This window comes from Callorhinchus milii, unplaced genomic scaffold (genome assembly GCF_018977255.1).
Source record: "Callorhinchus milii isolate IMCB2004 unplaced genomic scaffold, IMCB_Cmil_1.0 Scaffold947, whole genome shotgun sequence".
NCBI lineage: Eukaryota > Metazoa > Chordata > Chondrichthyes > Chimaeriformes > Callorhinchidae > Callorhinchus > Callorhinchus milii.
This window is the reverse complement of record NW_024705688.1, coordinates 1-27,747: the sequence shown is the minus strand read 5'-3', so window position 1 is coordinate 27,747 and position 27,747 is coordinate 1. Positions and strand designations below refer to the sequence as shown.

At 53.2% G+C, this 27,747-nt stretch overlaps 1 protein-coding gene and 5 non-coding genes across 6 annotated transcripts; 3 read left to right on the top strand and 3 right to left on the bottom strand.

The window, feature by feature from the left end:
- Positions 1-9,126: 9,126 nt before the first annotated feature.
- On the bottom strand, positions 9,127-9,199 carry trnar-ccu. The gene has a single exon. It is a non-coding gene; the product is annotated as a tRNA-Arg (tRNA).
- A 1,250-nt stretch (positions 9,200-10,449) lies between these two features.
- Positions 10,450-10,522, bottom strand: trnar-ccu. The gene has a single exon. It is a non-coding gene; the product is annotated as a tRNA-Arg (tRNA).
- A 1,317-nt stretch (positions 10,523-11,839) lies between these two features.
- trnar-ccu lies at positions 11,840-11,912 on the top strand. The gene has a single exon. It is a non-coding gene; the product is annotated as a tRNA-Arg (tRNA).
- Positions 11,913-14,272: 2,360 nt separating this feature from the next.
- On the top strand, positions 14,273-14,345 carry trnar-ccu. The gene has a single exon. It is a non-coding gene; the product is annotated as a tRNA-Arg (tRNA).
- Positions 14,346-16,141: 1,796 nt separating this feature from the next.
- On the top strand, positions 16,142-16,214 carry trnar-ccu. The gene has a single exon. It is a non-coding gene; the product is annotated as a tRNA-Arg (tRNA).
- A 5,488-nt stretch (positions 16,215-21,702) lies between these two features.
- On the bottom strand, positions 21,703-27,035 carry LOC103189669 (heme oxygenase 1; the record flags this gene model as incomplete). The annotated part of the gene is given in 5 exon segments (XM_042346524.1): positions 21,703-22,409; positions 23,132-23,237; positions 23,852-24,343; positions 25,000-25,120; positions 26,971-27,035. Coding segments are annotated over 5 exon segments (903 nt in total), but the record flags the coding sequence as incomplete, so codon positions are not given.
- Between the last annotated feature and the right edge of the window lie 712 nt (positions 27,036-27,747).

Sequence of the window (27,747 nt, the reverse complement as noted above, 5' to 3'; positions counted from 1 at the left end):
ATGTGTGTGTGTGACAGACCTGTGTAGGTTTGTGTGTATGTGAATGACAGACCTGTGTATGTGTGAGTCTTGTGTGGGTGTATGTGCATGCTTACCAGTGGCGGCCGGGCTTTCAGTCTCTCTGCCCCCACCCTTTCAGTCTCTCTGAAGTCCACCCCACAATCCATTCGCCTCGCTCCCTCTCTCCCTTACCTCCAAGGCACAACTCAAGACCCACCTTTTCGACCGTGCCTTCAGCTGCCCTCCTACTTGTCTGCCCTCCATCAACCCAACCCTGCGCACCCCACGCTCGGGTACTGATCCCTAACTGTTCAGTGGCTTGGGACATCCTCTCGACGTGAAAGGTGCTTTACAATTTTGTTGTTGTTCAGTGTATGTGAGTGACAGAGCGTATGTGTGGAGTCCTGTAGCTCAGTGGTTAGAGCACTCGTTTTGCAAGTGAGAGACCTGAGTTCAATTCCAGGCAGAGGGCGAAACCTCGGGCAAGTTTCCTTACTCCACACAGAGCCTAATAATATTCCCTCCAAAACCAAAAACAATAATTAAATTGGTCATTTTCAATCTACGACTGTTTGTGGGACATTGCTGTGCGCAATTGGCTGCCGCGTTCGCCCACAAATATACAGTCAATTCACTTTACAGTGTGTTCTGTGAAGCGCTTTGGGACGTCCTCCTGACATGAAAAGCGCTATATCAAATGCAAGGATTATTATTATTATTATTATTATGTGTGTGTGTGTATATGTATGTACGTGTTAGTGTATGTGGGGTGGCGGGGGTGAGTGTGTGCGTATGTGTGAGTGAGTGACAGACCTGTGGGTGTGTATGTATAGGTGTGTGTAAGTATGTATGTTGCACGGGGGTGAGTGTGTATGTAGAATCATAGCACAGAAGGAGGCCATTCGGCCCATCGTGTCTGTGCCGGGTCTTTTCAAAGAGCTTCCAAATCAACCCCACTCCCCCTCTCTCTCCCCATAGCCCTGCAAGCTTGTCCCCAAATAATTATCTGATTCTCTCTTAAAAGCTGTTATTGAATCGGTTGTGTGTGTGAGAGAACCTGTGTGTATGTGTACGTGAGCTTGTGCGTATATATGTGAGCATGTGTGAGCTTGTGTGTGTGTGTATATGTGTGGTGTGTGTGTGTGTGCATATGTGAGAGCCTGTGTGTGTGTGAGAGCCTGTGTGTGTGTGTGTGAGAGCCTGTGTGTGTGAGGGCCTGTGTGTGTGTGTGTGAGAGCCTGTGTGTGTGTGAGAGCCTGTGTGTGTGAGGGCCTGTGTGTGTGTGTGTGAGAGCCTGTGTGTGTGTGTGTGTGTGTGTGAGCCTGTGTAGGTGTGTGAGCCTGTGTGTGTGAAGAGAGCCTGTGTGTGTGAGAGCCTGTGTGTGTGTGTGTGAGAGAGAGAGCCTGTGTGTGAGAGTCTGTGTGTGTGTGTGTGTGTGTGAGCCTGTGTGTGTGAGAGAGCCTGTGTGAGCCTGTGTGTGTGTGAGCCTGTGTGTGTGTGAGTGTGAGCCTGTGTGTTTGTGAGTGTGAGCCTGTGTGTGTGTGAGTGTGTGTGAGAGCCTGTGTGTGAGTGTGTGTGAGAGAGAGCCTGTGTGTGTGTGTGGAGAGAGCCTGTGTGTGTGTGTGTGTGAGAGAGCCTGTGTGTGTGTGTGTGTCGAGAGAGCCTGTGTGTGTGTGTGAGAGCCTGTGTGTGTGAGAGAGAGCCTGTGTGTGTGTGAGAGCCTGTGTGAGTGTGTGTGAGAGCCTGTGTGTGTGAGGGCCTGTGTGTGTGTGTGTGAGAGAGCCTGTGTGTGTGTGTGTGTGTGTGTGTGAGCCTGTGTAGGTGTGTGAGCCTGTGTGTGTGAGAGAGAGCCTGTGTGTGTGAGAGAGAGCCTGTGTGTGTGTGTGTGAGAGAGAGAGCCTGTGTGTGAGAGTCTGTGTGTGTGTGTGTGTGAGCCTGTGTGTTTGTGAGTGTGAGCCTGTGTGTGTGTGAGTGTGTGTGAGAGCCTGTGTGTGAGTGTGTGTGAGAGAGAGCATTGCTGTGTGTGTGTGTGAGAGCATTGCTGTCGTGTGTGTGTGTGTGTGTGAGAGCATTGCTGTGTGTGTGTGTGTGTGTGTGTGAGAGCCTGTGTGTGAGTGTGTGTGAGAGAGAGCCTGTGTGTGTGTGTGAGCCTGTGTGTGTGTGTGTGTGTGTGAGCCTGTGTGTGTGAGAGAGAGCCTGTGTGTGTGTGAGAGAGCCTGTGTGTGTGTGTGAGCCAGTGTGTGTGTGAGTGAGCCTGTGTGTGTGAGAGAGAGCCTGTGTGTGTGTGTGTGAGTGAGCCTGTGTGTGTGTGTGAGTGAGCCTGTGTGTGTGTGTGAGTGAGCCTGTGTGTGTGTGTGTGAGTGAGCTGTGTGTGTGTGTGTGAGTGAGCTGTGTGTGTGTGTGTGTGAGTGAGCCTGTGTGTGTGTGTGTGAGTGAGCCTGTGTGTGTGTGTGTGTGTGTGTGTGAGAGCCTGTGTGTGTGTGTGTGTGAGAGCCTGTGTGTGTGTGTGTGAGAGCCTGTGTGTGTGTGTGTGTGTGTGTGAGAGCCTGTGTGTGTGTGTGTGAGAGCCTGGTGTGTGTGTGTGTGAGAGCATTGCTGTGTGTGTGTGTGTGTGTGTGTGTGGGGGGGGGGGGGGGGGGGGGGGGGGGGGGGGGGGGGGGGGGGGGCAGGGACTGACCTGTATGTGAAGGAGAAGCCGGTGTGGTGACTGCCCACACGGTATTGCCTGAGGAACTCCCGGAGCCGCCGCTGGAGGTCGCTCTTGCGGATCTGCCCGTCCTCAGGCCCCGGGTCCCCCCCGAAGCTGTCACTGTAAAACACCCCCACGGCGTCAAACCCCGACATGGCGGCGCTCAGCGACAGCCTCTCCCCCTCTCTGTCACTCTCTCTCTGTCACTCTCTCTCTGTCCCTCTCTCTGTCCCTCTCTCTCTCTGTCCCTCTCTCTCTGTCACTCTCTCTCTCTGTCCCTCTCTCTCTCTGTCCCTCTCTCTCTGTCACTCTCTCTCTGTCACTCTCTCTCTGTCACTCTCTCTCTGTCCTCTCTCTCTCTCTCTCTCTCTGTCCCTCTCTCTGTGTCCCCCTCTGTCCCTCTCTCTCTCTCTCACTCTCTCTCTGTCTCTCTCTCTGTCCCTTTCTCTCTCTGTCCCTCTCTCTCTCTCTCTGTCCCTCTCTCTGTGTCTCTCTGTCTCTCTCTCTCTGTCCCTCTCTCTCTCTGTCCCTCTCTCTCTCTCTCTCTGTGTCCCTCTCTCTGTGTCCCCCTCTGTCACTCTCTCTCTCTGTCTCCCGGTATATAACGGTCACGGCTCGCGCTATCTCCCACTTCCGGTCTCTCTGTTTCGCGGGTAATGTTTGGCGCCAAAACTCTTGGACTTCCGTTTCCGGTCTCCCATTGGCCAGATATAGCCCCGCCCCCACACACACACAGCCCCGCCCCCACACACACAGGCCCCCCACACACAGCTCCGCCCCCACACACACAGCCCCGCCCCCACACACACAGGCCCCCCCACACACAGCTCCGCCCCCACACACACAGCTCCGCCCCCACACACACAGCTCCGCCCCCACACACACAGCTCCGCCCCCACACACACAGCTCCGCCCCCACACACACAGCTCCGCCCCCACACACACAGCCCCCACACACACACAGCCCCCCACACACACACAGCCCCCCCCCACACACATAGCCCCCCGCACCCACATACAGCCCCGCCCCACACACACACAGCTCCGCCCCCACACACACAGCCCCCCCCACACACACAGCCCCCCCCCACACACACAGCCCCCCCCCCACACACACAGCCCCCCCCCCACACACACAGCCCCCCCCACACACACAGTCGTCGTCCCCCCCCACACACACAGCAACAACAAGAACAAGATTCCATTTATAAAGCGCCTTTCACGTCAGGAGGACGTCCCGAGGCGCTGCACAGTTGGGTCATGACCCGAGCATTGGGGGGAAATGGTCAGGGTGAGGGGAGGGAGCGAGGAGGGGGGAAATAGTCAGGGTGAGGGGAGGGAAGGGAGGGAGCGAGGAGGGGGGAAATGGTCAGGGTGAGGGGAGGGAAGGGAGGGAGGGGGGGGGAAATGGTCAGGGTGAGGGGAGGAAGGGAGGGAGCGAGGAGGGGGGAAATGGTCAGGGTGAGGGGAGGAAGGGAGGGAGCGAGGAGGGGGGAAATGGTCAGGGTGAGGGGAGGGAAGGGAGGGAGCGAGGAGGGGGGAAATGGTCAGGGTGAGGGGACGGAAGGGAGGGAGCGAGGAGGGGGGAAATGGTCAGGGGGAGGGGAGGGAAGGGAGGGAGCGAGGAGGGGGTAGAGAGTCGAGAGCGGAGCTGAAGGCTGAAGGTCAAAGAGAAAGGTTTTGAGACCGGCCCTGAAGGAGGAAAGGGAGGAAGTGGCGAAGGCACTGGGGATGGAGTTCCAGAGCCTCGGGGCTGAGAGGCTGAAGGCCACTGATGGTCGGGCAGTTGGGGCGGGGGGTGTGGAGCAGACCGGAGCCGGAGGAACGGAGGGTACGGGCAGGTAGGGAGGGGGATAGTAGGTCGGAGAGGTAGGAGGGAGCGAGGCTGGGAATGGCCTTGTAGGTGAGGATGAGGATCTTGAAATCAAGCCTCTGGGGGATAGGGAGCCAGTGGAGGCGAGCGAGGGCGAGGGTGAGGGCGAGGGTGGGAGTGAGGGCGAGGGCGAGGGCGAGGGTGAGGGCGAGGGTGAGGGTGAGGGCGAGGGTGGGAGTGAGGGCGAGGGCGAGGGTGAGGGCGAGGGTGAGGGTGAGGGCGAGGGTGGGAGTGATGTGGTCGCGGTGTCTGGTGCGGGACAGTACACGAGCTGCAGAGTTCTGAATGACCTGCAGTGTGGAGGGAGGGCCGGGAAGGCCGACGAGGAGAGAGTTCCCATAGTCCGGCCTTGAGGTGATAAAGGCGTGGACCAGAGTTCCAGCTGCGTGAGGGGTGAGGTAGTGCCGTAGTCTGGCGATGTTCCGGAGGTGATGGAAGGCGGTGCCAGTTGTGGTGCGGATGTGAGGGAGAAAGGACAGCTCAGGGTCGAGGGGAACCCCGAGGTTCCTGATGGCTTTGAGAGGTGGAGAGTGCGGAGCTGATGGTGTCGGCGCCTGAGGTGCGGAGGCGCTGACGTGAGCCAATCAGGAGGGCCTCGGTTTTTCGCACGTTGAGCTGAAGAAAGTTGTCTCTCGTCCAGGACTCGATGTCGGACAGACAGCTGTCAGGACATCGGGGGTCGTGGAGTTGAGGGTAGAGGAGGAAAAGTAGAGTTGGGTGTCATCCGCACACATGTGGGAGTGAACCCCATGTCTGCGGATGATGTCACCACAGGGGGAGCATATAGAGGGTGAAGAGGAGGGGACCGAGGACAGAGCCCTGAGGGACTCCACATGAGATAGTGCGGGGGGTGGAGGAGAAGCCATTCGTCGAGACAAAGTGAAGACGGTGGGAGAGGTACGACCTAAACCATTCAAGGACAGTGCCTTGAAGGTTGAGGTGGGAGGACAAGCGGTGGAGTAGGATAGCGTGGTCGACCGTATCGAATGCTGCCGATAGGTCGAGGAGGACGAGGAGACAGAGGGAGCCCTGGTCACAGATGGTCAGGATATCATTGGTGACCTTGACCAGGGCAGTTTCTGTGCTATGGGCAGCACCGAAACCTGACTGAAGGGGTTCGAAAAGAGAATGGGTGGAAAGGAAAGAGCGCAGTTGGGAGGCGACAACTCTTTCCAGGACCTTGGACAGGAAGGGGAGGTTGGAGATGGGCCGGAGATTGATAGCTGCGACGCATCAAGGAAGGGGTTTTCAAGGTGGGAGTGATGGCGGCAGTTTTTAAGGGAATGGGGACAGAGCCAGAGGAGAGGGACAGGTTGATGATGTCGGTGATATGTGGGGCAAGAAAGTGGAGCTGAGAGATAAGGAGTGGAGTGGGGATGGGGTCAAGGGAGCAGGTGGTTGGTTTTAGGGATAGGATGAGTTTGGTGACAGAGGGTGGGGAAACGGGTACAAAAGTGAGTAGGGGAGGATGGGTACCAGTCGGAGTGTGGGAGTGAGGGGGTGGGGGGTGGGTGGATGTTGGAGGGGAAGTGACCGCGGAGCGAATTCCCTTGATCTTGGATTCAAGGAAATCCAGCATCTCCTCCGCGCCCCACACACACACAGCCCCGCGCCCCCACACAGCCCCGCGCCCCCACACACAGCCCCCCCACACACACAGCCCCGCCCCCCCACATACAGCCCCCCCCACACACAGCCCCCCCACACACACAGCCCCCCCCCACACACAGCCCCGCGCCCCCACACAGCCCCGCGCCCCCACACAGCCCCGCGCCCCCACACAGCCCCGCGCCCCCACACAGCCCCGCGCCCCCACACACAGCCCCCCACACACACAGCCCCGCCCCCCCACACACAGCCCCCCCCACACACAGCCCCGCGCCCCCACACACAGCCCCCCACACACACAGCCCCCCCACACACAGCCCCGCGCCCCCACACAGCCCCGCGCCCCACACAGCCCCGCGCCCCCACACAGCCCCGCGCCCCCACACACAGACCCCCCACACACACAGCCCCGGCCCCCCCACACACAGCCCCCCCCACACACAGCCCCGCGCCCCCACACACAGCCCCCCCACACACACAGCCCCGCCCCCCACACACAGCCCCCCACACACACAGCCCCGCCCCCCACACACAGCCCCCCCCCACACACAGCCCCCCCCACATACACAGCCCCCACACACACAGCCCCCCCACACACACAGCCCCCCACACACACACAGCCCTGCCCCCACACACAGCCCCCACACACACAGCCCGCCCCCCCACACACAGCCCCCCCCACACATACAGCCCCCCCACACACACAGCCCCCACACACACAGCCCCGCCCCACACACACAGCCCCCACACACACACACAGCCCCGCCCCCACACACACAGCCCGCCCCACACACACAGCCCCCCCACACATACAGCCCCCCCACACACACAGCCCCCCCACACACACAGCCCCGCCCCCACACACACAGCCCCCCCCCACACACACAGCCCCCCCCCACCCCACACACACACACAGGGTGAGACACACACATAGTGACACTGAGGGAGATACACAGTGACACATACAGCGTGAGGAGAATCACCATCGATGGCTGCACAACAACAACAACAAGATTACATGCCTTTCACGTCAGGGCGGATCATTTCAGACCTGAGGTGAGGTCCAGGGATCGGGGGAGATGGGAGAGGAAGGGGGGTGACCGATGGTGTGGTCGAAGAGGAGGGTCTTGAGGCGGGACTTGAAGGAGACTAAGGAGGGGGTGAGGCGGAGGGACTGGGGGATGGAATTCCAGAGGTTGGGGGCAGAGTGGCTGAAGGCTCTCCCGCCAATGGTGGGCGGGTGGGTTGGGGGACGTGGAGCAGCCGGAGCCGACTGAGCGGAGGGAGCGGGAGGGTTGGTAGGGGGTTAGGAGGTCGCAGGGGTAGGGTGGGGTGAGGCAAGGGAGGGGTTTGTAGGTGAGGACCAGGATCTTGAATTGGATCCCCTGAAGGATAGGGAGCCAATGGAGTCGGGCGAGAGTGGGAGCGATGGGGCACAGAGTTTGGTGCGGGAGAGGACACGGGCGGCAGAGTTAGAGTTAAGATCCTGTTCCTCAACTTCAAAGCCCTCCATGGTCTTGCTCCCCCCTCCGTCTGCCACCTCCTAACCCCCTACCATCCTGTTCGGACCGTCTGTTCAGTGGGCTCTGACCTGCTTCACGTCCCCTGCTCCATTCTTGGCGGGCGGGCGGGCGAGCCTTCTGCTACTCTGCCCCCACCCTCTGGAACTCCATCGTGCAGTCCCTCTGCCTTGTCCCCTCCCTCGCCACCTTAAGACCCATTTCAAGACCCTCCTCTTCGATTGTGCCTTTGATCTCCCTGTTCCCCCCCCCGCCCTCCCCGACCCACAACTCGAGTCTGAAACGCTGACTGTCCAGCGCCTGGGGACGTCCCGACCTGAAAGGCGCTGTACACATGCAATTTTGTTGTTGTTGTTGAGACACACAGAGTGACACAAAGAGTGAGACACACAGAGTGACACAAGGAGTGACACACAGAGTGACACACACAGAGAATGAGGGACACAGAATGACACAGAGAGTGAGTTAAAGAAACTAACACATAGTCCTTACATTTGACTGTGGGTTTGGGATGTCTCAAAGTGCTTCACAGGATATACTATAAAGTAACTATTTTGTGGATGAAATGCGGCAGTCAGTTTGCACACAGCGACATCCCGCAAACAGCCACCAAGTGAGCAGATGATTTTATCGGGAGGATTGTTGGCCGGGAAACCTTCTCTCCTCCCTCAGCGCCGCGGGAGACCTCTAACGCCCCCCGAACAGCGCACAGACGGGGAGTGAGGTTTAACGTTTAACGTCTCATCAGAAGGGACGGCGTCTCTGACAATGCGGCGCTCTCTCTCTCACTCTTGCTCGCTCGCTCAGTCTCTCAGTCTCTCTCGCTCTCTCTCTTTCTCTCGCTCTCTCTCTCTTCTCTTGCTCTCTTTCTCTCTCTCTCTTGCTCTCTTTCTCTCGCTCTCTCTTGTCTCTCTCTCTCTCGCTCTCTCTTTCTCTCTCCCTCAAGCTCTCTCTCTCTCTCCCCCCGGCGCTGTGTTGGAGCGTCAGCCTTGAATATGAGCTCAAATCCCACGTTGACTTGAATCCCCAGCCTTATGCCTCAGATGTATGTTACAGACTGAGCCAGCACCTGATTATACAGTGATACAGAGACTGAGACACAGAGAGTGACAAGAGACAGATACAGAGAGTGATAGAGACTGAGATACAGAGAGTGACAGAGACCAAGGTACAGAATGACGCAGAGACTGAGATACAGAGAGTGATAGAGACTGAGATACAGAGAGTGATAGAGACTGAGATACAGAATGACGCAGAGATTGAGATACATGTGATATAGAGACTGCAATACAAAGAGTATCAGAGACAGACAAACATACACACAGACACCAGAGAGACTGAGAATCACAGAGCGTTACTGAGACGGAGTGAAACTGGGTCAGGAAGTGTGAGATCTGTGATTTTTTAAAAATGTTATTTGCGTAAAGTTCAGCTCACACCCCAAGTGGGACTCGAACCCACAATCCCTGGCTTAGGAGGCCAGTGCCTTATCCATTAGGCCACTGGGGCCACATGGAGAGATATCGGAATTCTATCTCTGCATCATATGTATCTCAGTCTCTGTGTCTCAGTCTCTGTCACTCTCTGTGTCTCAGTCTCTGTCACTCTCTTCCTGATGTTGGCACCATACTTTAGGAAGGATATCAGGACCTTGGAGAGGGCGCAGAGGAGATTTCCCAGAATGGTACCAGGGATGAGGGACGTTACTGATGTGGAGAGACCAGAGAAGTTGGGATTGTTCTACTTGGATGAGAAGGTCGAGGGGAGATTTAATAAAGGGGTTCACAATGATGAGGGGAGAAACTGTTTCCCCTGAGTCGGCAACCAGGACATAGATTCAAGATAATTGGCAAAAGAACCAGAGGGGAAGGGTCGGTGGAAACAGATTCAATAATAGCTTTCAAATGGAATTGGGTAGGGACTTGAAAAGGAATAAATATGCAGGCCTTTGGGGTAAGAGTGGGGACTGATTGGGTGTCTCTTCCAAATAGCCGGCACAGACACAATGGGCTGAATGGCTTCCTTATGTGCTGTAATATTGTGATGCCAAATGGCAGGCTGTGAAAGCAATATCTCCCGTAAGGCATCATAAATGTTGTCAAGTGTGTTCTTTCCTCTGACAGTTTGACTCCCCAATACCCGATGAAGAGTCTTAATGTCGAGAAAAGTTTGCCTCCACATAACAACACATGAATATCCATTAAAGTAGGTTTCGTTTATTTTATTATTTTATTTTGTTTTATTGCTTTGTTGAATTGTTGTGGGTCGAGACAGACTCTTAATGATTTATCTGTTTTTTCTACAATTACCACTACATTTACCCAATCAGTGGCTTTCTCTACTTTTTTTTATTATCTGGTCCTTTTCCATTTTATTTAATCTTTCTTTTAGTCTCTTTTTCAGTGCTTCTGGCACTTTTGTGGGCACGTTTTGCCCACAAAATATACAGTTAATTCACTTTACAGTGTATCCTGTGAAGCGCTTTGTGACACCTCAATGAGGCGATATTGTGCTGTATCAAATGCGAGGATTATTATTATTATTATGAATATCCAGCGCTGGGAATCCATCTTGATTGGTTTGCAGAGAGGTCAGCAGCTGCTGCTCAAACTCCACACCTCCAACCAGTGGAACCATCGCTCAATGGATTGGGACGTGTGTCTGGGCTGTTGGCAGGAAGATGGTGGCAGTGCTCTCTCGCTCCCTCATTGTCTCTCCTCACCCAGACTCTCACTGAAAATCCTACAAAACTTAGCTCACACCCCAGGTGGGACTCGAACCCACAATCCCTGGCTTAGGAGGCCAGTGCCTTATCCATTAGGCCACTGGGGCCACATGGAGCTGAATGCTGTCCTGCTCTGTCTCTCTCACTGACATTGGCTGCTGTGTCCTTTCCCTGTGAGCTCAGACTTCATTGTGACTGTGTCACTGAGCAACAGCCATTGTGACTGTGTCACTGAGCAACAGCCATTGTGACTGTGTCACTGAGGAAGCGTTGGCACAAACCTCACACTGATTGTTCCCCACTTTACCCTCTAACACGGCTTTGAATCCAACCGTCCTTCAGAGACAGCAACATCAGAACTTTTACTGCTTCACAGTCCTTTTGAATCAGAGCAAAGTTCAGTGCCACACAACTCACAGGGTTTCTGCCGACCTGTTCCTGAGGAGATGGCATTGGGGGCGAGGATTGTTGTCTTGTTGAGCTTCTCGATTAGCCTTGTAGATGTGACAGTTGGTGAAGCATCCAATGTCTCCCATCGCCTTGGGTTGTTCCCCCTCGTAGACACTATACAAAGGCGCTCGACAAATGTGATATTGTATTGTATTCTATGTTAAAGAGAAACATTACGAGAGAATTCAGACCCTGGACACGTGTGGCCCCAGTGGATTAATGGATAAGTCACGGCCTCCGGAGCCAGGGATTGTAGGTTCGAGTCCTATCTCGGGTAAATGAAATTTTAGGCAATGAAACCTTTACATTGGCAGTTGCCACTGTGTTGAGGGGAGCAACAGGAGGGCTGATCAGTGGCAAATGAAGATAAATGCAGGGTCCTGTGCCGAATCAAAGAATGTTACTACACAAAAGAAGGCAACATGGCTGCATTTGGGATGCATTGACTTCTCAGTTTGGTTTGGAGACTCTTAAGCATAACATAACATGTAGGAGCAGGAGTAGGCCATTCGGCCCTTCGAGCCTGCCCTGCCATTCAATCATGGCTGATCTTCTAATCTAACTCCAGCTAATAACCTGACCCCGCCTTACCCCCATATCCCCCCCCCACCCCCCCTCCCTGCCTTATCCCCATATCCCTTAATCCCTTTTGCAATAAGAAATCTATCTCAGTCTTGAATATGTTCAAGGACTGAGCGTCAACAGCCCTTTGGGGTAGTGCGTTCCATACATAAGCATGATGATGGGTTCTGCATGTGTCAGACACCCGACTGTCCCCCCAAAAAGGGAAGTAGACAGGTATATCAAGTGGTGTGAAGATAGGGCAGGGCAGTGGGACTGAATGGAGAGTTTGCTCTGAGAACCAAGGCTGACTGGATGAACCAAATGACTTCCTTTTGCTCAATTATTTCTATGATTCTTTTCCAACGTAAACCTAAGTCACATCATGGCATAACTGAGGTGTTGTTACTGTGGCCCCAGTGGCCTAATGGATAAGGCACTGGCCTCCTAAGCCAGGGATTGTGGGTTCGAGTCCCACCTGGGGTGGGTGTGAGCTGAACTTTAAGCAATTTAATTTAAAGAGCAGAGATCTGACATTGATGAAATTATTGAGGCATCAAATCAAATAGTTGAAAGACCTTCTTCACCCAAACCTTTTATGTCATCATGTGATTGGATGTAGAGGCATTAATTATTTATTATTATTTAGCAGCCGAGGGTTGGAATAAAGTGAGAAAACAAATTTTCAATGTTTATCTTCCATCATCTCAGGTTTCTACCCAGTGAAGAGATTAAAAACAAGGCAACTGTCATCCAGTTACGTAAATACAGCAACAGACTGGGCTAGAGTTTAGCCCACAAAATACACTCTATAGTATGAGGAAGAGAGGGAATGAGAGAGAGTACGGGAGAGAGAGAGAGGGAATGAGAGAGTACGGGAGGGAGAGAGGGAATGACAGGAAGAGTACAGGAGAGAGAGGGAATGAGAGTGAGTCCAAGAGAGAGAGAAGGAATGAGAGAGAAAGAGAGAAGTGCTGTGAAACGCTTTGAGACGTCTCAATGATGTGATAAGGCACTATATCAAATACAAGGATTATTATTATTATTATTAGAGACAATGGGAAGTAGACAGGTTGGAGTTCTGTAGCCTTGATAGAGGACATCTCAGAGGAGACCTTATGGAGGCTCATATCATTCAACAGCACATTTGAATAACAATTATACTTTCAGATATTGTGAGACAGAAGAGCAAGAAAGCATAGGTTTAGAGTTGCAAATGATCAATTTCAAGATGGACACCAGGAATAGGAGGCAGGTGGGCAGAGACTCATTTACTTGGTGTTAATAATAATAATAATCCTTGTATTTGGTATCATGTTGTTGAGACGTTTCAAAGCGCTGTAAAGTGAATTGACTGTATATATTGTGGGTGAAACGGGGCAGCCAATTGTGCATAGCAGCGTCTCACAAACAGCCATGGATTGAGTGACCAAATTTTTTGTTGTTATAATGGGAAGGCGGGAGGTACAGAATTCTGAAATGATGAAATCTAATGGGCTGAAGGGTCTTCAGTCAAACAAATCTCATGATCTTAGGTTTAGAGAACTTATGGAAAGGGACAAGGTAAAAGGTGAAGATACTCAACTGGAAGAGGCTAATTTCAATGAGTTAAAAAGGGACCTCGTCAAGGTGGACTGGAAAGAAAGATTGGCAGCTAAAACAGCCAATGAGCAATGGGAAGCCTTCAAGGAGGAGATAGTTCGGGGACAGACAGAGCAAATACATTCCCACAAATGGGAAATATAGAGCATCCAAACCCCCCCTGGCTCAATAAGGAAATTGGGATTCAAATAAAACAGAAAAAGGAGGTTTATGATAAATGTCAGGTCCAAAATACAGAAGAGAATCAAATAGAATATAGAAAGTACAGAGGAGAACTGAAAAAGGAAATAAGAGGGGCAAAGAGATTGCATGAGAAAAGATTAGCGGGTAACATAAAAGGGAAACCTAAAGTATTTTATGAGCAAAGAGGAAATCTTCTTGTGAAGGCATAGGCTGACGTACTGAATGAGTATGTTGCATCTGTCTTCACAACAGAAGAGGTTGCAGCCAATGCCACAGTATCAGGGGAGAGGGGAGAGAAATTGGATAAGATAAGAATAAACCGAGAAGATGTACTAAAGAGGTTGTTGGCAGATAAGTCACCCGGTCCGGACAGGATGGATCCTAGGTTACTGAGGGAAGCAAGGGTGGAAATAACAGAGGCTCTGTGCCACAATCTTTCAATCCTCCTTGGACACCGGGGTGGTGCCAGAGGACTGGAGGGTTACAAATGTTACTCCCCTATACAAAAAGGGGCAAATAACAACTATTAAGAGAGAAGTAGATAATTATTTTGGGAGGACAAGGTTGCAGGGCTATGGGGAGAGAGGGGGGGAGTGGGGTTGATCAGGGCTATGGGGAGAGAGTGGGGGAGTGGGGTTGATCAGGGCTATGAGGAGAGAGCGGGGGAGTGGGGTTGATCAGGGCTATGGGGAGAGAGCGGGGAGTGGGGTGATCAGGGCTATGGGGAGAGAGCGGGGGAGTGGGGTTGATCAGGGCTATGGGGAGAGAGCGGGGGAGTGGGGTTGATCAGGGCTATGGGGAGAGAGCGGGGGAGTGGGGTTGATCAGGGCTATGGGGAGAGAGTGGGGGAGTGGGGTTGATTTGGAAGCTCTTTTCAAAGAGCCGACATAGACACAATGGGCCGAATGGCCTCCTTCTGTGCTGTGTGCTTCTATGATTCTATGATCTTGTGAAGAGAATCGGAGGTGAAGCCGTGCTGACACAGTGAGGTTACACATGGTGGAGCTGCCAGTGTCAAAGAGAAACATTTCATAACACAATTCAGATGCCATCTCCATGTGGCCCCAGTGGCCTAATGGATAAGGCACTGGCCTCCTAAGCCAGGGATTGTGGGTTCGAGTCCCACCTGGGGTGTGAGCTAAGTTTTGTAGGATTTTCAGTGAGAGTCTGGGTGAGGAGAGACAATGAGGGAGCGAGAGAGCATTGCCACCATCTTCCTGCCAACAGCCCAGACACACGTCCCAATCCATTGAGCGATGGTTCCACTGGTTGGAGGTGTGGAGTTTGAGCAGCAGCTGCTGACCTCTCTGCAAACCAATCAAGATGGATTCCCAGCGCTGGATATTCATAATAATAATCCTCGCATTTGATACAGCACATTATCGCGTCTTTGAGGTGTCTCAAAGCGCTTCACAGGGTACACTGTAAAGTGAATTAACTGTATATTTTCTGGTGGCAGCCAATTGTGCACAGAAGCGTCCCACAAACAGCCGTGGATTGAGTGACTACATTTTTTGTGGGGAGGGATTATTACCCCCAGGAAAGTGATCCGCCAATCGACTAACAATAGGATTCCTACTTACTGCTAAGTAAACAGAGGCCTGTGTGTGTGTGTGTGTGTGTGTGTGTGTGTGCGCGTGGGTGGGTGGGTGGGTGGGGGGTGGGGTGGGTGAGTAAGGGAAACTTGCCTACGGTTTTGCACTGCTCTGGAATCGAACCTGAATCCTTTTGCCTTGTGAGGCGAGTGCTCTAACCACTGAGTACAGGACTCTATGATAGGAAGAGAAAGCTGACATGAAACTGCTGACAAAGCACAGAGACACCAGCCTCAGCACAAGCAGCGCCTCAGTGGCCTGATTGATTAGGCTTCAGCCTCCGGAGCCAGGGTTTGTGGGTTCGAGCCCCACCCGGGGGAAATGAAGCTTGAGGCAATGTTAAACCTTTACATTTGCAGATGGCACCGTGTGGAGGGGAACTGTGGAACCAGTGGAGGCAGCAACAATCTTCCACAGACAGACTGAGGTTGAGGGTGATATGATTCCAGGCTTTAAGATTCTGAAGGGAATAGATGACGTAGACCATAATAAGCTGTGGGAGGTGAACGAGATGGACCTTGGTCTGCTTTCACCAGCAAGTTCTTATGTTCTTAAGTTTTGAGAGTGTGATGAGTGTGTGTTAAATGGAAAGTCCTGTAAACAGGAACTCAGAATTGGAGGCACATGTTCTTCGTGGAGAACATGGGGTCCCATAGTTCAGCCCACTCGCCTCACAAGTGAGGGGACCCGGGTTCAATTTCCAGGGGTGGTGAAACCTTAGTCAAGTTTCCTTACTCCACACATGTCTGTAAAAAAAAATTGGTCTGTCAATCCATGACTGTTTGTGGGACACTGCTCTGCACAATTGGCGGCCTTGCTTCGTCCATAAAATAAACAGTCACTACATTTTACACTATATTCTGTGAAACGCTTTGAGACATCTCAAAGATGAGATAAGGTGCTGTATAAAATGCAAGAATTATTATTATTATATTCTCACATATTCTCTCTAAACGAGAAATTCTACAAGACAAGAATCCTCGCGCTCTTTTGACATCTCAGAAACAAGTGGGTAGAAACCCTGTGAGTTTCTTGCACTGAACTTTGCTTTGATTTGAAAGACTGTGAAGGAGGTAAACGTTGTAATGCGGCTTTCTCAACAACAACAACAACAACAACTTGCATTTATACAGCGCTGCTCACACAGGAGCGTCACAGAGGCTTTCTCCAAAGACCGGCTGGTGTTAGAGGGTACAGTGGGGAACAGTCAGACCGAGGCGTGTGACAACAGTTACTCAGTGACACAGTCACAATGAAGTCTGAGCTCACAGGGAAAGGACACAGCAGCCAATGTCAGTGAGAGAGACAGAGCAGCACAGCATTCAGCTCCATGTGGCCCCAGTGGCCTAATGGATAAGGCACTGGCCTCCTGAGCCAGGGATTGTGGGTTCGAGTCCCACTTGGGGTGTGAGCTGCACTTTAGGCAATTTAACTCTTTAGAACACACAGATCTGACATTGACTGAATTATGATGTGTGAGCCCGGCTCAGTGTGTGTGTGTGTGTGTGTGAGCCCGGCTCAGTGTGTGTGTGTGTGTGTGAGCCCGGCTCAGTGGTGTGTGTGTGTGTGAGCCCGGCTCAGTGTGTGTATGTGTGAGCCCGGCTCAGTGTGTGTGTGTGTGTGTGAGCCCGGCTCAGTGTGTGTGTGTGGTGTGGTGTGAGCCCGGCTCAGTGTGTGTGGTGTGGTTGTGTGTGTGAGCCCGGCTCAGTGTGGTGTGTGGTGTGTGAGCCCGGCTCAGTGTGTGTGTGTGGTGTGTGGTGTGTGAGCCTGTCAGTGTGTGTGTGTGTGTGTGTGAGCCCGTCAGTGTGTGTGAGTGTGTGTGTGAGCCCGTCAGTGTGTGTGTGTGAGCCCGGGCTCAGTGGTGTGTGTGGGTGTGTGTGTGTGCAGGTGTGAGCCAGGCTCAGTGTGTGTGGTGTGTGGCGGGTGTGAGCCCAGGCTCAGTGGTTTGTGTGTGTGTGTGTGCGGGTGTGAGCCAGGCTCAGTGTGTGTGTGTGTGTGCGGGTGTGAGCCAGGCTCAGTGTGTGTGTGTGTGTACAGGTGTGAGCCAGGCTCTGTGTGTGTGTGTGTGTGTGTGTGAGGGTGTGAGCCAGGCTCAGTGGTGGTGGTGTGTGTGTGTGCGGGTGTGAGCCAGTCAGTGTGTGTGTGTGTGTGTGTGTGTGTGTGTGTGCGGGTGTGAGCCAGGCTCAGTGTGTGTGGTGTGTGTGTGAGGGTGTGAGCCAGTCAGTGTGTGTGTGTGTGTGTGTGTGGCGGTTGTGAGCGAGGCTCAGTGGTGTGTGTGTGTGTGTGCGGGTGTGAGCCAGGCTCAGTGTGTGTGTGGTGTGTGTGTGTGTGCGGTTGTGAGCGAGGCTCAGTGTGTGTGGTGTGTGTGTGTGAAAGGGGTGTGGAGCCAGGCTCAGTGTGTGTGTGGTGTGTACAGGTGTTGAGCCAGGCATCTGTGTGTGTGTGTGTGTGTGTGAGGGTGTGAGCCAGGCTCAGTGGTGTGTGTGGTGTGTGTGTGCGGGTGTGAGCCAGGCTCAGTGTGTGTGTGTGTGGTGTGTGTGGTGTGCGGGTGTGAGCCAGGCTCAGTGTGTGTGTGTGTGTGAGGGTGTGAGCCAGGCTCAGTGTGTGTGTGTGTGTGTGTGGGCGGTTGTGAGCGAGGCTCAGTGTGTGTGTGTGTGTGTGTGTGTGTGTGCGGGTGTTGAGCCAGGCTCAGTGTGTGTGTGTGTGTGTGTGTGTGGTGTGGTGTGCGGTTGTGAGCGAGGCTCAGTGTGTGTGTGTGTGTGTGTGTGTGTGCGGGTGTGAGCCAGGCTCAGTGTGTGTGTGTGTGTGTGTGTGCGGGTGTGAGCCAGGCTCAGTGTGTGTGTGTGTGTGTGTGTGTGTGCAGGTGTGAGCCAAGCTCAGTGGTGTGTGTGTGTGTGGTGTGCGGGTGTGAGCCAGGCTCAGTGTGTGTGTGTGTGTGTGTGGTGTGTGTGTGGTGTGTGTGTGTGTGCGGGTGTGAGCCAGGCTCAGTGTGTGTGTGTGTGTGTGTGCGGGTGTGAGCCAGGCTCAGTGTGTGTGTGTGTGTGTGTGTGCGGTTGTGAGCCAGGCTCAGTGTGTGTGTGTGTATGTGTGTGCGGGTGTGAGCCAGGCTCAGTGTGTGTGTGTGTGTGTGTGCGGGTGTGAGCCAGGCTCAGTGTGTGTGTGTGTGTGTGCGGTTGTGAGCGAGGCTCAGTGTGTGTGTGTGTGTGTGTGTGTGTGTGTGTGTGTGCGGGTGTGAGCCAGGCTCAGTGTGTGTGTGTGTGTGTGCGGGTGTGAGCCAGGCTCAGTGTGTGTGTGTGCGGGTGTCAGCCAGGCTCAGTGTGTGTGTGTGTGTGTGCGGGTGTGAGCCAGGCTCAGTGTGTGTGTGTGTGTGTGTGTGTGTGTGTGCGGGTGTGAGCCAGGCTCAGTGTGTGTGTGTGTGTGTGTGTGGGTGTGAGCCAGGCTCAGTGTGTGTGTGTGTGGTGCGGGTGTGAGCCAGGCTCAGTGTGTGTGTGTGTGTGTGTGTGTGCGGGTGTGAGCCAGGCTCAGTGTGTGTGTGTGTGTGTGTGTGCGGGTGTGAGCCAGGCTCAGTGTGTGTGTGTGTGTGCGGGTGTGAGCCAGGCTCAGTGTGTGTGTGTGTGCGGGTGTGAGCCAGGCTCAGTTGTGTGGGGGTGTGTGTGTGCGGGTGTGAGCCAGGCTCAGTGTGTGTGTGTGTGCGGGTGTGAGCCAGGCTCAGTGTGTGTGTGTGTGTGTGTGTGTGCGGGTGTGAGCCAGGCTCAGTGTGTGTGTGTGTGCGGGTGTGAGCCAGGCTCAGTGTGTGTGTGTGCGGGTGTGAGCTCGGGGTTTGATGAGGAGAGACAGAGAGTGTGAGAGCTTTGCCGCCATCTTCCTGCCCACAGCTCGGATACACTTCCCGATCCACTGAGCGATGGGTCCGTTAGTTGGAGGGGAACTTGAGCAGTAACTGCAATGGTGGGTCTGCGGCGCTGGGGCTGTTTGTGCTGTTTTGCTGTCCTTTGTCACCTGATTCCTCTCTGTTTTCTCGTGGTATTTCATTCTGGTTTCTCCATCCAGTTCAGAACTTTCCTCTCGACTCCAGGTCTGTGAGCACAAGTCAGAGGATTGTAAAGTGTATTGATTGTAAAGTGTAGCGACTGTATTTTGTGGGCAAAACGCGGCAGCCAATTGCGCACAGCAGCGTCCCACAAATAGGCGTAGATTGAGTGACAAATTTATTATTATTATTTTTATTCAAAAGTTTGTCCTCTGACCTGCTCCATGTTTCCCCCCCGGACCCTCCACCATCGACAGTCAGGACTTCAACCTCTTTACCCCCCACCATCTGGAACTCCATACTGGAGCCCCTCTGCCCCACACTCTCCCTCAGTTCGTTCAAGGTCTCCTGACCTTCCTCTTTGCCCGCCCCAAACCCACTGCCCTCCACCCCTCTCTGATCCCAACCCCCAGCTCGGGTGCAAACCCTGAACAGCTTAGCGCCTTGGGACGTCCTCTTGGCCCAGTGTAAGTGTACTTTGTTGTTGTGTACTTTGTTGTCTCTCACTTGTGTTCAAATCCCTTCGCTCCCTGACACCTCCCTCCCTCCCTCCTTCTCCAACCTCCTCACTCCCCAATCCACCACCCGGTGCCTCTGCTCAACTGGCACCGGCTTCTGCTCGTCCCTCACCCCCTCCGCCCCACCATCAGAGGTCGCGCTTTCAGCCACTATGCCCCGAAACTCTGGAACGCTCTCCCTCACTCCCTCCGCCTTGCCCTCTCTCTACCCTTTTTCAAGTCCCATCAGTCCCACCACTGTTAAGCCTCTGAGACGCTGCCCTGTGTTGAGGGCGCTATATAAGTGCAATTTTCTGTTGTTGTGGGAAGATGTAAGAGAGCAAGCTACGTGGGTTTAACTGGTTAGACTCCAGCAGTTACCCCAACGCACACTCTGGGCCCCCCAAGCCTTGGCTCTCTGCGCCTAATACTCTCCGGAATTAGGTAACCAGGGGGCGTCCCTCCAGAGAGAGCGAGCGAGAGCACATTCCATTCCAGACACTGGGAATTTCTATGATTAGGTGATCTCAGCCGGGTTTGGAGACTCTTAAGCACAGAGATTGATTTCTTTATTTTTGGCCACCAGCCTGACCCCCTTGCTTTCAGTTAATTTCCTTTATTCACAGAAACACAGGGAATATCCCAGACAAAAAAATAGTTAAGGAAAAGGGTGACTATCCTATCAATAAAAGTTCCCAAAGCAAACAGACGTCCATCGCTCTGTTTATTATTTACAAATTGCTGGTTCTGATCAAGGAGAATCTGATAGACCTTTGTGTAAACACAGAGCGTCAACAGCAAAGCACAAAGACACCCGGAAACTGCAGAGCGCTGTGTTTATTCCAACGCAACTTGCATTCAGACACAGAGCCTTTCACACAAAAGAACATCAGACTCATTAGACAATGGACACAGGAAGTAGACTTCAGGGTCACCCAAGGGATGGTTAAGGATGTGTGTGATAAGGTGTTGAGGGCAGTTGAGGTTGAGGTTTTGGGAGAGATCTAAGAGACAGGGGCGTCGCAGTGGGTGACGAGGGCTAGCGGGGACAAACCCCACAGCCCCCACCCACAATCTATCTACAGCTTCACCCCTTTAAGGGCAGCTGGGAGGGGAACCTGAGGACCACAGACAGTCCTCCGAGCAGCCCCCAACCCTTGGCCCCTCTCGCTCTTCACCTGCCCATCGGGGCGTCCTCATCCAATTGGCCGATGGACCTGTCGGTCAGCCCGATGGCTCATCTGTCTTAAAGGGGACCGACCATTTAACTCAGTGACACCTGCCACCCACAGCCAAGGGTACAAATGGCTGAGCTGTGGATCAGAGTGGGATGAGAGCAGGGAGGGATTTGAGAAGCATCAGGGCAAAGATCCTTCAGCCAATCTGTTCCCACAGCGCCCCAGAACATTTGCTTGGTCAGGCAGAGACCGGGAGTCAGGGTTAACATCTCACCTGAAGAACGGCGTCTCTGACAATGCCTCTCTCTCTCTCTCCCCCCCACAACGCTGCACTAACTGAGCAAAGCTGACACGTACGATTTGGGAAGGAGAAATGGAACACAAGCCTTTTACTTGGAAAATAAGAACAAAAGAATTTGCTGGACGAAAGAAAAACAAGGTCCATCCTGTTTACCTTCCATCATCCTGGCAGTCGCTTGCACATGTCATGACCCAAACTGTATACTGTGTGGACACAAGGCTATTGAATCTTGGATCAGCTGAAAACAGGTTAAGGGTTGCAATACACCATTTAATGTTACACAAATCCCATTTATACAGCAGCGAAGGATTAAAGTGCTCTCTGGATAGACAGTGTTTGAAAGAGGGTGAATAGTTCTCAATGTGACTCTCTGTGTGGTATTGACATCACTTCCCTGAGGTTTTACCCAGTCTTTGGGTAGAGAGAGAGGGTTTAGTAACAGTCACTGTTTACTGGTGTCTGGGAGGTAATGGACCAATTGAGAACATTGATCCTCCGAAATCTGACCATCTCCCCTCAAACATCTCCCAACATGAGGTGGGATTGAGAGAATAATAATAATCCTTTGCATTTGATACAGCTCCTTATCACGTCTTCGAGATGTCTCAAAGCACTTCACAGAATGTACTGTAAAGTGGAGTGACTGTATATTTTGTGGGCGAAACGCAGCAGCCAAATGCGCACAGCAGTGAGTGTCCCACAAACTGTTGTGGATTGAAGTGACCAAATAATTTTTTAAAACAACTTTTTTTTGGAGCAATTATTACCCCCCGGAAAAGCGATCCGCCAATCGACTAACAACCGGGTTCCTATTGACTGCTGGTAAGAATGGAGTAAGGAAACTTGCCTAAGGTTTTGCCCCGCCCGGAATCAAACCCGGGTCCTCTCGCTTGCGAGGCAAGGGCTCTAACCACTGAGCTACAGGACTCCACATTGAGATGGAGAAGGGATGGAGGGGTGAAACTTGGCCGAGAGGAGAGGAGGGTGGCAGTGACTCACAGACAACGACCCCACAGGGAACGTGGCCCAAGGTTAGGTTCCGCCTCACCCGGGGCCTGAAAGTCCATCTAGTCTCAGGCTGGAGCCCATTTGCCTTCGAGCTTCAGATTGCACAGAATTGGGGAACATTCTCAAGGTCAGTCTCTGTCTTGAAATCAGCTTCCAAATCAGGACAAGATTTTTCTGAATCCATCTCGAATCGAAGGTTTCCTGAATTCGGAACCGGACGGAAACAGTTTCTCCAGAATCATGAATTTTAAGACCCCAAAAAGAAAATGGATCTTGTGGCGAGATTTCAGGGCTCGCAGAGAGTGGGGAGGGGGTGAGGAATGCATAAATGTCTGTTCTCAGATGATGTTAAAAGGCCGTTAATCTACTCACAATCAATATAAAATCAGGAATAAAATGTTCCTTGTTATAATCGCTGAGAGGCTGGCGAGTGGGGGGATTAACTCTCCCTTTCCTGCTCCCCCACCACCTCACAAAGAGAACCACAGGAAGGCAGCTACTAGCACAGCCACGGAGAGCACAACGACACCCACAGGCCAGGCCGGGGTTCCGGTCACGGCCCGATCACTTTCTCTCACTTTCTCGTCTCCTGCAAAACAAACAGGGAAACATTAGCCACGGAGTCAGCCAGTCAGAGAGAACGCGAGCACCAGCCACAGCAACCCACTGGAACTGGGCTACCCACTCCCCCACCATAGGAACAGGAGGAGGCCTTTCAGCCCCTCCAGCCCATTATGATAATATAATGATCCTTGCCTTTCGCCCACAAAATACACAGTCACTGCACTTTACAGTGTATTCTGTGAAGTGCTTTGAGAAACCTCGATGACGTGATAAGGCACTGTATCAAATGCCAAGATTATTATTATTTAATATCATGCCTTATCACTTTCATGAGTGTTTTGAGGGGGAAAGGCAGCAGCCAGTTTGTGCACAGCAACATCCCACAAACAGCCATGGAGCAAGCGATCAATTTTATCTGGGGGATTGTTGGCCAGGACACCGAGAGAGAGAGAGAGAGAGACAGAAACTCCCTGTCTTTCCCCCCTCCCCAGCACCGTGAGAGATCATTAACATCCACCTGAACAGGCAGACAGGGGGTGAGGTTTAAGGTCTCAGCCAAAGGACGGCGTCTCTGACAATGCAACATCCCCCAGCGCTGCACTGGAGCCTCAGCTTAGACTGTGATTCCAAGTCCCGACTTGAACCCACAACCTCTGACTCGAGGTAGAGTGTGAGTGACTGAGCCAGGCTGACACTGAGAAGGTGGGAGGGGTGGGGAGGTGTTACTGGGAAAGTGGGGGTTATTACCGAGGGGCCTTTTGACCGTCCGTTGCCGAATCTCCGCTCCCCCCTCAGGGACTGAGCTCCCGTTCCGCAGTGCGCTCGGCCCCAGTCGCTGCAGATCCTCAAACACCTGGGAAACGGGAAAAACTATCAACGGCTGCGGAAAAAACAGTCACTACACCCGACCGGAACGGAGAGTGTCCGGGTTTGGCTGGCTGCGCTAGAGCCCATTTCATGTCCAACCTCCCCGTCCCCACATTGTCACACCCCAGCTTCCTCTTTGACCACGCTTTCGGTCATCGTCCCTCTACCCTCCACTCCCCAAATCCCTGTTGCCTCACATCCCCAGCTCAGTTGCCCAACCTAGTCTGTCCAGTGACTTGGGCCGTCCTCCTGCAGGAAAGACCTGTGTAAAGGCCTATTAGATCATGTCTGACCTGTACCTCAAGAACAACAAACTCCCCAGTGCCTTTTATGTCAGGAGGATGTCCCAAGCAGATGAGGTGAAAGGACTGTGAGATGAAGTTCCAGACAGTGGGGGCAGAGAGACTGAAGGGCCAACAACTGTTAATGGTGGGGTGGGACGGGTGTGGGAATGGAGCAGGTTGTGGCTGTGTGTGTGTGTGAGAAGGAGACACTGATAGAGACGCACACAGACAGACAGAGTACTCTCTGTGCGTGGATGTGGGTGTGAGAGACACAGACAGACAGAGAGACAGACAGACAGAGAGCGGCTGTACTGACCTCCACGTTGAGTTGAAAGGCCCGATTGGCCTCGTCCAGGATTTGGAGCCGTGTTTGTTGGCTGAGCTCCAGGGAGTCGAGGCGCGAGCGGTAAAGCTGTTTGAAGCCGTTGGAGCTGCTGATGTTGGGGAAGGTAAAGAAGGCCGTGCCCCGGCCTGAGGCGGGGAGGCCCAAGGCTTTCTGGGCCAATTTCCTGAGCACCTGTCCCCCCGACAGGTCCCCCATGTAGCGTGTGTAGGCGTGGGCCCCCAGGAGCTCTGGCTGCTCACTCCCCACATGGCGCAGGCGCCTGACGTACTCGCTGGTGGCCGGTGGGCAGCGCAGGGCCTCGCGCCAGCCCTCACCGTGCAGGTATTGCAGGTCGGCCTCCAGCGCCGACACTCGGTGTAACTCCCCCGGGAAGTACAGGGCCGAGAGGGCCGAGTGCTCTCTGTTCCTCTCCATCTCCTCCTCCAGCGCCACGTAGATACAGTACAGGGACTCCAGCAGCAGCTGTCAGAGAGACACACACACACACACACACACACACACACAGAGAGACACACACACAAAGTATGAGTGGAGTGCTGTCGTGTAGTGGTTAGAGCACTCGCCTCGCGAGCGCGAGGACCTGACAGGTCGGGGCAAAACCTTAGCAAGTTTCCTTATTACACACACACGTCTCTGTTTCCCAGCAGTCAGTCAGTCAGTAACAATCGGTTGTTAGTCGATCAGGGGATCACTTTCCGGGGGTAATAATCTGGTCACTGAATCCCCGACTATATGTGGGGACGTCACTATGCGCAATTGACTACCGTGTTTCGCCGACAAAATACACAGTCACTACAGTTCACAGTATGATGTGAAGCGTTTTGAGACGTCTCAATGATGTGATAAGGCGCTGTATCAAATGCCAGGATTATTATTATTATTATTATTATAATAAATGTAGTGACTTTTTTGATGCAGGGAACGCATTGACTATAAGAACAGAAGGAAATTTTGAACAAAGCGAAGACGAGGTCCTTCCAGTTTACCTCCCACCGATGCCTAATACTCTCCAGAATTAAGGTAAGGAGGACGTGTCCCTCCAGGTGTGTGTGTGTGTGTGTGTGTGTGTGTGTGTGTGTGTGTGTGGGGGGGGGGGGTGGGGGGGTGGGGAATCTTACCTTAAACTGCTCCAGTGTCACTTGGCCTTTCTGGAAGTTGCTCATGAAGTCCGTGTTCTCCGCCCGCTCGTGTGACACTCGCGTCGCCTTCTTCAGCGCCTCCGACAGGTCACCCACCGTGCTGCCAGACACAGGGCAAAGGTCACAGCTTAGAGAGCGTTCCAGGCAAATCCTGTGCAGTCCTGTAGCTCAGGGGTTAGAGCCCTCGCCTCGCAAGCGAGAGGACCCGGGTTCGATTCCCGGCAGAACAAAACCTTAGGCAAGTTTCCTTACTCCTCTCCCTTTACCAGCAGGAAGTAGGAACCCGGTTGTTAGTCGATAGCTTTTCCGGGGATAATAATCCTTTGAAAAACAAAACGTGGTCACTCAACCCACGGCGGTTTGTGGGACGCTGCGCGTGTGCAATTGGCTGCCACTTTTCTCCCACAAAATATACAGTCACTACACTTTACGGTATATCCTGTGAAGCGCTTTGAGACGTGATAAGACGAGATTGGGAGGTGACGGGGAGTGAAGGGATTTGAAGAGGAATGTGAGGATCTTGAAATCGATCCATTTATAATAATAATAATAATCCTTGCATTTGATATAGCGCTTTTCACGTCGGGAGAGGACGTCCCAAAGCGCTTCACAGAACACACTGTAAAGTGAATTGACTGTATATTTGTGGGCGAACGCGGCAGCCAATTGCGCACAGCAATGTCCCACAAACAGTCGTAGATTGTAAATGACCAATTTATTATTGTTTTTGGTTTTGGAGGGATTATTATTAGGCTCTGTGTGGAGTAAGGAAACTTGCCCAAGGTTTCGCCCTCTGCCTGGAATTGAACTCAGGTCTCTCACTTGCAAAGCGAGTGCTCTAACCACTGAGCTACAGGACTCCATTTGGTGTTAGGGAGCAGTGGGGCCTGGCGAGGGCTGGGTGATGGGGGACGGGGTTTAGTGGGGGTGATAGGGAGCAGTGGAGCCTGGCGAGGGCTGAGTGATGGGGACAGGGTTTAGGGGGTGTGATGGGGGCAGGGGGGGGGGGGGGGGGGGGGGGGGGGGGGGGGGGGGGGGGGGGGGGGGGGGGGTGATAGGGAGCAGTGGGGGGGGGGGGGGGGGGGGGGGGGGGGGGGGGGGGGCCTGGCGAGGGCTGGGTGATGGGGGGGGGGGGGGGGGGGGGGGGGGGGGGGGGGGGGTTTAGGGGTGTGATAGGGAGCAGTGGGGTGGCGAGGGCTGGGGGGGGGGGGGGGGGATAGGGAGCAGTGGAGCCTGGCGAGGGCTGGGTGATGGGGGACGGGGTTTAGTGGGGTGATAGGGAGCAGTGGAGCCTGGCGAGGGCTGGGTGATGGGGGACGGGGTTTAGTGGGGGTGATAGGGAGCAGTGGGGCCTGGCGAGGGCTGGGTGATGGGGGACGGGGTTTAGTGGGTGTGATAGGGAGCAGTGGAGCCTGGCGAGGGCTGGGTGATGGGGACGGGGTTAGGGTGTGATGGGGAGCAGTGGGGCTGGTGAGGGCTGGGTGATGGGGGGGGTTAGGGGGTGATAGGGAGCAGTGGGGCCTGGCGAGGGCTGGGTGATGGGGGACGGGGTTTAGGGTGTGTGATAGGGAGCAGTGGAGCCTGGCGAGGGCTGGGTGATGGGGGACGGGGTTTAGTGGGGGTGATAGGGAGCAGTGGAGCCTCGCGAGGGCTGGGGTGATAATCCTTGCATTTTTTTTGCGTTGGATTATAGTCCTGTTAAAGCAGATGTTAATGATCTCTCACAGAAAAGAGAAGGCAGTTTCTCTCTACCTCCCGACAATCCCCAGATAAAATCAGTCTTTCACTTCATCTTCGAGATGTCTCAAAGCGCTTCACAGAATGTCTTGTAAAGTGTAGTGACTATATTTTGTGGGGGAGTGAATTTAATCAAGGAGGAATCCTGACCAGGACACTGGGAGACCCTCCCCACTTCTCTTCCCAATATTGGGGCCAGACTTTCCTTCTCACCTGCTGTTCACTACAGCACCATTATCCTGGGGCTTGCTCCCCAACCTCTGTAGTTCTTCGAAGACCTGGGAAGGAAATCATTTTGATCAATAATAATCCTCACGTTTGATCCAGCGACTTATCACGTCGTCAAGACGTCTCCAAAGGCATCACAGGATGTAAAGTGTAGTGACTGTGCTGACTGTGTGCGTGAGGGAGGCAGAGAGAAGGAAGCGCTGTACATAGGAACATAAGAAATAGGAGCAGGAGTAGGCCATTCAGCCCCTCAAGCCTGTGCCCTTCCATTTAATAAGATCATGGCTGATCTACTAACCTATTAATTTATCTGCCCATCTTATCCCCATATCCCTTAATTCCCTCTATCTTATAGAAATCTATCAACCTCAGTCTCGAATATGTTCAAGGACTGACTGAGTATCCACAGCCTCTGGGGTAGGGAATTCCATAAATTCTCTGGCCTCTGAGTGAAGAGATGTTTCCTCAACTCTGTTTGAGAAGGCTGACCCTTAATCTTAAGACTACGACCCCCTAGTTTTAGATTTTCCAACCAGGGAAACAGTCTCACACTATCTACCCTGTTAAGATCTTAAGCACCTTATAGGTTTCTATAAGATCACCTCTAATTCTTCTATATTCTAGAGAATATAGGCATCGTTTATTCAACCTCCCCTCGTAGCTCAAACCCCTCAACCCAGGAACCAACCCAGTGAATCTACATTGAACCCCCAAACACTGATCCTTGTGGCGCTCCACTAGTCACAACCTGAGAAGGATCCG